Here is an 8,037-nt window from a genome sequence, read left to right as displayed (position 1 = left end):
GAAAGCAGTGAAGAGCACTAAACACCCCCGTGTAAGTGGCCCAAGGTGTGCCTAATGGGAGTCGAAAATCTATATTGAATCATAATCAACTTGTATTGGTATGAATTCTGTATTGAATCAATTGACCCTGGAATCAGTGTTTTAATGCCTTTAAAAAAAAAAAATTCTTTCGTAAAGGATCACCTCATCCAAACAACCCAAATCAGGATCAATTGACCCAAATTGGCTGGAATAAGAATCGACCAATGGAATCTAATCCTGATTCTTGAAATCATGTTACCCACATATTCCTTTCTCAAGAAACATTTGCCCTTCTTTATTTATTTGCTTTTGCGGAGTTTATGTTAGACCATATCGACATAAATTGTTCTGTACGTGGCCCCTCACTCTTTCAATGGGTCCTGCCTGGTCTAGTAACCATTGAATTAAATTAAATTAAATAAAAAAAAAAAAAAAAAAAAAGGAAAGAAAGATATTGTAAACCCTATGCTCAAATACAGAAAAAACGGAACTAACCGCAATTTTTCTTATGAGAGGCAAAAATACACACCCAATTGAAGGTTTTTCCCACTTAATAAAGCAAAAGAAAAGATCCCCAATTTTTATGAAAAAAGTGGAAAATAAAAAGTTCCATTCTTTTTTTCTCTTTCTGATCACATGTGACTGTGAATCTCTTCCAATCTGTCATGGTATTAATGATTATATTGACGTGTTCCCTATCTTTTGTGGTTGAGGTCGTGACCTAATGGCCCATTTCCATCAATAGGCTCAAAGAGATGGACAGAGTTGCTCGATTTCCCTGTCTGCCCAAAAAGGAGAATCAAGTAATTTTAACACGGTTTTTACTGTACGGTATCGACATGGACATCGGTATCAGTCGCGGTTGACACTGATATGGATACTGAATTATTGATAGAGATCGATCATACAGACCATTTTACATGCTAAGTTCACCATTGATTTAGCATATGTAATGTTGTAAAGTTGTAGTACCACCATTGATTTAGCACAGTTAAGGTGATTTTTACATTAACAATCCCTACCTAATATCTGGATAGGGCCAGACCCGGGCCAAGGCTTAAGGTGCCTCGGGCTAGGCCTAGGCCTTTAAAGACCCAGGTAAACGTAGCCCTTTTGCATTCTTAATCCATTTGAAAAAAATTTCTCACTTTTTTTCATGTTGGATCTATTCCTTGTTTATAGCATGTCAAAATCTTATAATAATAGAATGCACAATCCCTTGTTATTTTTAATTAATTTTCAGATTCTCATCAATATAATGCACGCCCCCCAAGTTAAGGGTAGAAAAAAAATGTATTTAATGGTTATTTTTAGTAAAAAAAAAAGATTCTCTAAACAAACGGAATTGATTGATCAGTACACCAATAAAATGCAACAAATGATTCTTACATAAGAGGGCACATCATCCAGATTATTTTAATTCATGAGAAGGAGAAAGATAAGATGCTAACATAATCTCATATGAAAACAAAAGTCATACTTATCGATATTGAATTATTGATACCTATATCGGTCTTGTTTGATATTGATATCAACATGGATCAACCATATTAGTCCAGAATCCAGATTGGACAATTTTCCCTCTAAATAATCAATACCCTTTTTTTTTTTTAAATACGATTTAGGCATTTACCCTCCTTTGCACAAAAACTATTACCACAACATCATTATTGGATAGTGATGATATAGATAGATATCGGTCAAAATGATACCAATACCTTGAATCATGTTTGGCAGCTTAGAGTAACTATCCATTTATGATCATGAACATTGTTGAAAGTCGGGAATAAATTAAATGAACCATATCCGTGGATCCAGTGCATAGCATATTGGTTGCAGGCGCGAAGAGTGTGAAAGGTCTAAAGTTCAACTCCGATGGTATTGATAGAAAATTCCTTAACGGATTGATTTTAATATAACTCATTCTTCGATTGAAACCAATTCAACCCAACCCAAACCGGACCAAACAGACCCTAGACCACTGTCCCATCGCATAAGTTATTATATTACAGCGTTACAGCTTAGCAATCTGTACTAACAAGTCAAGAGTCAAAAGATTTTATCATAAGGAAAAATCAAAGTAGAGGTCTACAGAAAGCCATCGAAGTAAACTTTCCAGGAACTTCACCGGTTCATACTTGCTCAAACCTCCTTCCAAGTGATCAATATCCAATTTTCCAGCCCAATCATGTCTCTCTGCAACTCGAGAAAACCTTTTCTCCTCTTCACTTTCCTCTTCTTTCTCATGATTTTTCCTTCTGCAACCCCCCTATACTTCAAATTTTCAAGTTTTAATGGATACACACGCGATATTCATCTAGAAGGCACTGCAAACATCTCAAAAGGAGCCCTCCAAATCACCGGATTCCCACCTGGCAAAAACCGAGTCGGTCAAGCTTGGTTTACGAAACCCATGCTTCTGAAGGACAAGGCAACACGAAACCTCACAGACTTCAATACCCATTTCTCCTTCAACACTAGTCCGAATCAATTCGCCTATGGTAATGGACTTGCTTTCTTTCTTGCTCCCGAGGGTTCATCTTTTCCCCTTAATGAAACAAGCTATCTTGGTTCTGCAAATCACAACTTCACCTCCAACAATACGGGGGATCGGATTCTTGCAATCGAGTTCAATGCCGTAAATCCAAGTAGCGCGGCTAGTCTCAACATCAGCAACATTACTTACAATGAGGTTTGTGTTCCATTTGATAATACTACAATTGCTGGTGGGAGAATAGCTAAGGTTTGGATTAGTTACAACTCTACCACTTTAAAATTGAGTGTTTTCTTGACTTACGCCGAAAATCCGGTATTCCTTGGGAATTCTACAGTGTCTTATCCTATCGGTGATCTCGTTAGATATTTCCCAGATTCGGTTTACGTTGGGTTCGCTGCAGCCTCGGGATCTAGCGCCGTGTCCTATAGTGTTCTTAAGTGGGAATTCAATTCAACTCTGGATTTCAATGGTGGGGATTTATGGAAGAAGCTATTGATAGTAGCAGTTCCTGTTGCTGGTGTATCTGCTTCGATTGTAATCGTCTTGTTCATTCTGTGGAAGCATAAGAGTGGAAGGAGAAAAGAAGGCAGCCATATCGCCGATGCACCAATCGACAATGAATTCGAGAAGAATTCAGGGCCTAAAAAGTATACTTATGGTGCATTGGTTCGCTCAACTAATAATTTTGCCAAGGAAGGGAAGCTTGGAGAGGGGGGATTTGGAGCTGTTTACAGAGGTTTCTTGCCTGATCAGAAAAAAGATGTTGCTGTTAAAAAGGTTTCCAAGAAATCCAAACAAGGAGTAAAGGAATTCGCATCAGAGGTGAGGATTATTAGTCGACTGAGGCATAGGAATCTGGTGCAGCTTGTGGGTTGGTGCCAGCAGAAAGAAGAGCTACTCCTTGTTTATGAATTCATGCCCAATGGAAGCCTTGATTCACATCTCTTTAAAGCAAAAACTATGTTGACATGGGAGGTGAGGAACAGAATAGTTCTAGGCTTAGCCTCTGCACTGCTCTATCTGCATGAAGAATGGGACCAATGTGTGATCCACAGGGATATCAAATCTAGCAATATCATGTTAGATTCCAATTTCAATGCTAAACTTGGAGATTTCGGATTAGCCAGACTAATCGACCATGAGAAAACATCGAGAACAACTGTATGGGCAGGGACTTTGGGTTACATGGCTCCTGAAACTGCTCTTACTTGGAAGGCTTCCAAGGAGTCAGATGTATATAGCTTTGGAATTGTGGCTTTGGAGATTGCTTCTGGGAGAAGGTGTGTTGAACCCAAGGCAGAAGAAGGTCAGATGGTGTTGTTGGAGTGGGTCTGGGAGCTGTATGGAAAAGGAAAACTTCTTAAAGCAGCTGATCCAAAATTTAATATGGATTTCGAGAAGCAACAAATGGACTGTTTGTTGATTGTTGGGTTGTGGTGTGCTCATCCTGATTATAAACTTCGGCCTTCGATCAGACAAGCGATGCAGGTCCTTAAATTTGAAGCATCATTGCCTGTTCTTCCACCCAGTATGCCTGTGAGCACATATGCTGTTCCTCCATCTGTGCTTCCACCTTCGACTAGGGGATCGACTTCACATGGTGAACCCATTGGAATTACAGATTTTGAGATGGGTAGAACCTGATGTTTGAATTCCTCAATGCCAATCTTTTTTTTTTTTTTTTTTTTTTTCCCATCCTTTTGGGCTCAGAGCTGAATGCAAACAATTTGGTCTTGGGTTTGTTAACACTTTGTTCATGCATCAATCTTTAGATGTTATTGTTATTTTGGAATGGTTTCAATTAGAAAAATGGCATTGCCTATCCCCATTATTTTCTTTTCTGCTCTGAAGTTACAGAGCAAACGTTTGCATCCATTGTCTACAGTCTTTCTTCTGGAACTAATATTACAGGATTGCTAATAACTGCTGGGTTATAACAATGATGGGAGTTTCTGATAATAGTTTGAAATTTTTTGTTTGAATCCATCAGCCTTCAAGGCTTTGAATTATCAATATCATGAGGGTCTTTATTATTATACTGAAAGTCATTTCAGTTTCTGAGTTAACACCCCCACCCCCCGGCCCCCGGTCACGTAGAGCATTTTACAAAGAAAACAAAGAAGCTCCCTTAAAAAAATAAAAAAGGAAGACTCACTTATGAGTTTGATGTCATTCAGATTTGAGACGTAAGGCAATAGAATTTGATCGAATACATGTTTTTCTTTTTACCAAGAAATTGGTAATATTAATCAGTCAGAATAAGATCATATTCAATATACAAAGGCCAATGAAGTCTATAAATTTTTTTATGCAATCCAACTAATTAATAAAGCATAAGACTTCTTCTCAAGTATACCTGCCGGAGAAGAAAGACAACTCTGTACCAGCATTTTATTATGATTCACTGAACTATCTTGCTGTTGACCTCGACATGTCTGTTTTTTCTGAGTTTGATATGCTATGTTTCTCTTGAATTCATGACCTACTCCTACATATTTTGGTAGTGATCTGGTTGGAATTTTTTCTTAGATCTATGATGGTAACAGAGAGATTGGGTCAATAGGCTCGACCAACCGTGACCCGATGAATCAACCCGACTTGGATGAGTATATATATATATATATATATATAGTATTGTCTTGTTGAGCAAGTTAGTTATTAAGAGAGGGGTTTTTCATTTTAGGGTTTCTGGATGAGTTTTCTTGCCAAGTTGGGTGTTTTTGAGAGAGATCTCTATTGTAAAACATAGTGAATCATCTTCTTCTATGCCCGATGACGTAGCACACGACATTGGTGTGTGAACCTCGTTAAATCAGTGTCTTGTGTGAATTTGTGTTTCTTTTCTTCGTATTTGTTGGTTTTTGTTCTAATAGATGTTTATTCTCGAAAGAAATTCTACGTCATAATGCAATTGAAGAGAATAGATAGAGAAGGACCAGGTTTCAGAATGCATTCTATATCCATAATCTCTCCCAAAATTACATATTAAACACAGCCATCATCTGATCCTTTCTCCGTATCCCATGTTCTTAAATTTTCCCAGTTGTGATAGAAACACCAAAGATATCAGGTTGGAAAGCAGTGCATCCATCGCTGACCAGGTCACTGGATGCTCATCTGGCAGAAACCGAGTTGGCACCCCTGGACGAATCAACAGGGGAAAGCTCATCGATTTCAACCTCCATTTCTTCTTCACCATCAGCTCCAGTCAATACATCGTTGCTGATGAGCTTACATTTTTTATTGCCTCCAAGGATTCCACCTTTCCCTTTAATTCTACAGTTGGGTTCCTTGGAATAAAAGCTAATGCTTGGCTCAGATATAATATAAATTTGCGTATCCTCCTGAATTTGCTGAGAATCCATTTTCTTAGGGAACTCCACCATATCTTACACTGTTGACCTGAGTGCTAAGTAAAATTTGGATTTGGATCAATTCGGAAAGTATTCATTTATTTTATAAAAATATGGTTGAAATTTTAGATAGATTTTTAATATTTATTGCACTTATTTCACCTTATCAATCAATTAATTTATTAATAAAAAAAAAATCAAGTTTTCCTAAGACCACATGACCCACCGGGACCATACAATAGGGGGAGAGGGGGAACCATATGGACCGTCCCATTGTCCAACCATGTGTGAAACAAGCTTAGTCAGAATAAAAAAAAAAATCAATTTTATTGGTTAAAATAAATTTATTTTTGTTCTAATTATAGTGAAAAATTAACACATTATAGTTGAAGAAAAAAAAAACACAACCCAATGCATGAGGCTCCCATTACTACACGGTCTATGAGGGGGCAAATATACACAACCTTACTCCCTGCTTCACAAGAGATATTGTTTTTAAATTTTAAACATGTGACCGAAATGTTGCAGAAGTTTACATTTTTTTGTTGTGGTGAAAAAAAGTGCACATTCTGGATATATTGTTTATTTTAACATAAAAATTAGATCTTTAGAGTAAGCGATTTTTTTATTGATATTTTTAGTGTGTCAATAATTTGTAATTTTCAAAATTTTAATATAATTTTTTTTTCAGTAATCCTATCATTTCATGTATACACTCTAGAAATGTACAATTTTTTTGTATATATTTTATTTGATTTAATTATAGGAATATGTAAGACAATGACAACTTTTGATATATCTACTCTATTTATGAATGTTAAGCCCGTTTGATTTTGTTTTTATAAATGATTTTTCTGTTTTTCTGTGCTCATAAACGGAAAAACACTCAAAAAACCGTTTGATTTTTCTGTTTCGTTTCACTTGTTTTTTGAAATAGAAATATAAATTTATGCCTATTTCCGTGTCTGAAAACATGAATGAAGAAACAAGTTAGACTTATTTTTTTATTTCTAGAAACAAGTGGGAGAGACAAACTTTGTGAAAAAGTTGATACTTCACTCGACCTATCCAAATCCCCAACCCATTGTTGAAACTTCTTGTTATCTAAATGCGGCGATTCCAACCTGGTTATATGAAACTCACAATTTCAGATTGCCTTCATCATTTTGAAGCTCATCTTTATGAAGCACACATGCAACTCCAACGTCATTCATTCACTCGTGAGTTGCATTATTGCAACATCTTGCCTTTCACTCATGTATTGAACTCGACTATACTGTTGAAAACGTTTTAGGAAACAGAAAAATCAAACACCTTTTTGCATTTTCAAAAATCGTTTCTTAGCACATAAACGAAAAAAAACTGTTTCTTCTGTTTATAGACACATAAATAGGAGAAACAAAATCAAACGGTCCCTTAGTTAAGGCCCCCATTATTCCCCTCTACCATATGGACACCATCCGAAGGCCTCTATAAGGATTCTCCCTTGACCATGGTTGAAGGAAAACTCTGTCCATGCCACAACGATGAATCATTTTCAAAATACCTTATGACCATGGTTTTAGGTATTGGGTTCGATGAATTGATATCCGATTAAATGCAGGGACAATAACGATACATATCAATTGTATTAGATCATTTGTCCTCAAAGATACCAATACCAAGGAGTATTTTGGTAATTATACCCATATATTACTGTGTACCAATCTAGTATTGACGAGATTGATTTTGGTGTTGACCAATTTCAATACTAAACCATGTTTTTTTTTCCTACCTTCGACTTAAAAATTCTTAGGAATAAGAGAAGGATAATAAAAGAAAGTGCGAAGTTCCAAAGACACTAAGGTTTATATTCATGTTTCGTTTGGTAGTCATTATGTTTAAAAAACAATGTTTCATGTCAAAATCAGAAACGTTTGTTTCTATGTCAAAATTTAATTTTGGAACCAAACTTAAAACGGAGGGTTATGTTATATCAGATTAAATTTATCGTTTTTTGTATTTTTTGTATTTGATTCATTTGAAAAAAAAAAAAATTGAAAAGGCGCAACGTGGAGTCGTAGACTGCAGCCAGACTCTACGCTTTGTAAAAAAAAAAAAAAAAAAAAAAAAAAAAAGCCATATGAGACCGTCCCCACCTGAAGAAAAAACGGACAGCTCACAAAC

General features: G+C 36.3%; 1 protein-coding gene across 1 annotated transcript; it reads left to right on the top strand.

Moving 5' to 3' along the window:
- The first annotated feature begins 2,085 nt into the window (after positions 1 to 2,085).
- LOC122075626 (L-type lectin-domain containing receptor kinase IX.1-like) lies at positions 2,086 to 4,349 on the top strand. The gene has a single exon (XM_042640710.1). It carries the CDS (start codon positions 2,210 to 2,212, stop codon positions 4,160 to 4,162), a length of 1,953 nt encoding a protein of 650 aa, XP_042496644.1. The 5' UTR covers positions 2,086 to 2,209; the 3' UTR covers positions 4,163 to 4,349.
- Positions 4,350 to 8,037: the final 3,688 nt, after the last annotated feature.

The sequence above is a fragment of the Macadamia integrifolia genome, chromosome 4 (genome assembly GCF_013358625.1).
Source record: "Macadamia integrifolia cultivar HAES 741 chromosome 4, SCU_Mint_v3, whole genome shotgun sequence".
Lineage (NCBI taxonomy): Eukaryota > Viridiplantae > Streptophyta > Magnoliopsida > Proteales > Proteaceae > Macadamia > Macadamia integrifolia.
This window is presented reverse-complemented; position numbering and strand designations above follow the sequence as displayed.

Coding starts and splice junctions, on each gene's coding strand:
- LOC122075626 (XM_042640710.1), top strand. CDS start 2,210: ATGTCTCTCTGCAACTCGAGAAAACCTTTTCTCCTCTTCACTTTCCTC.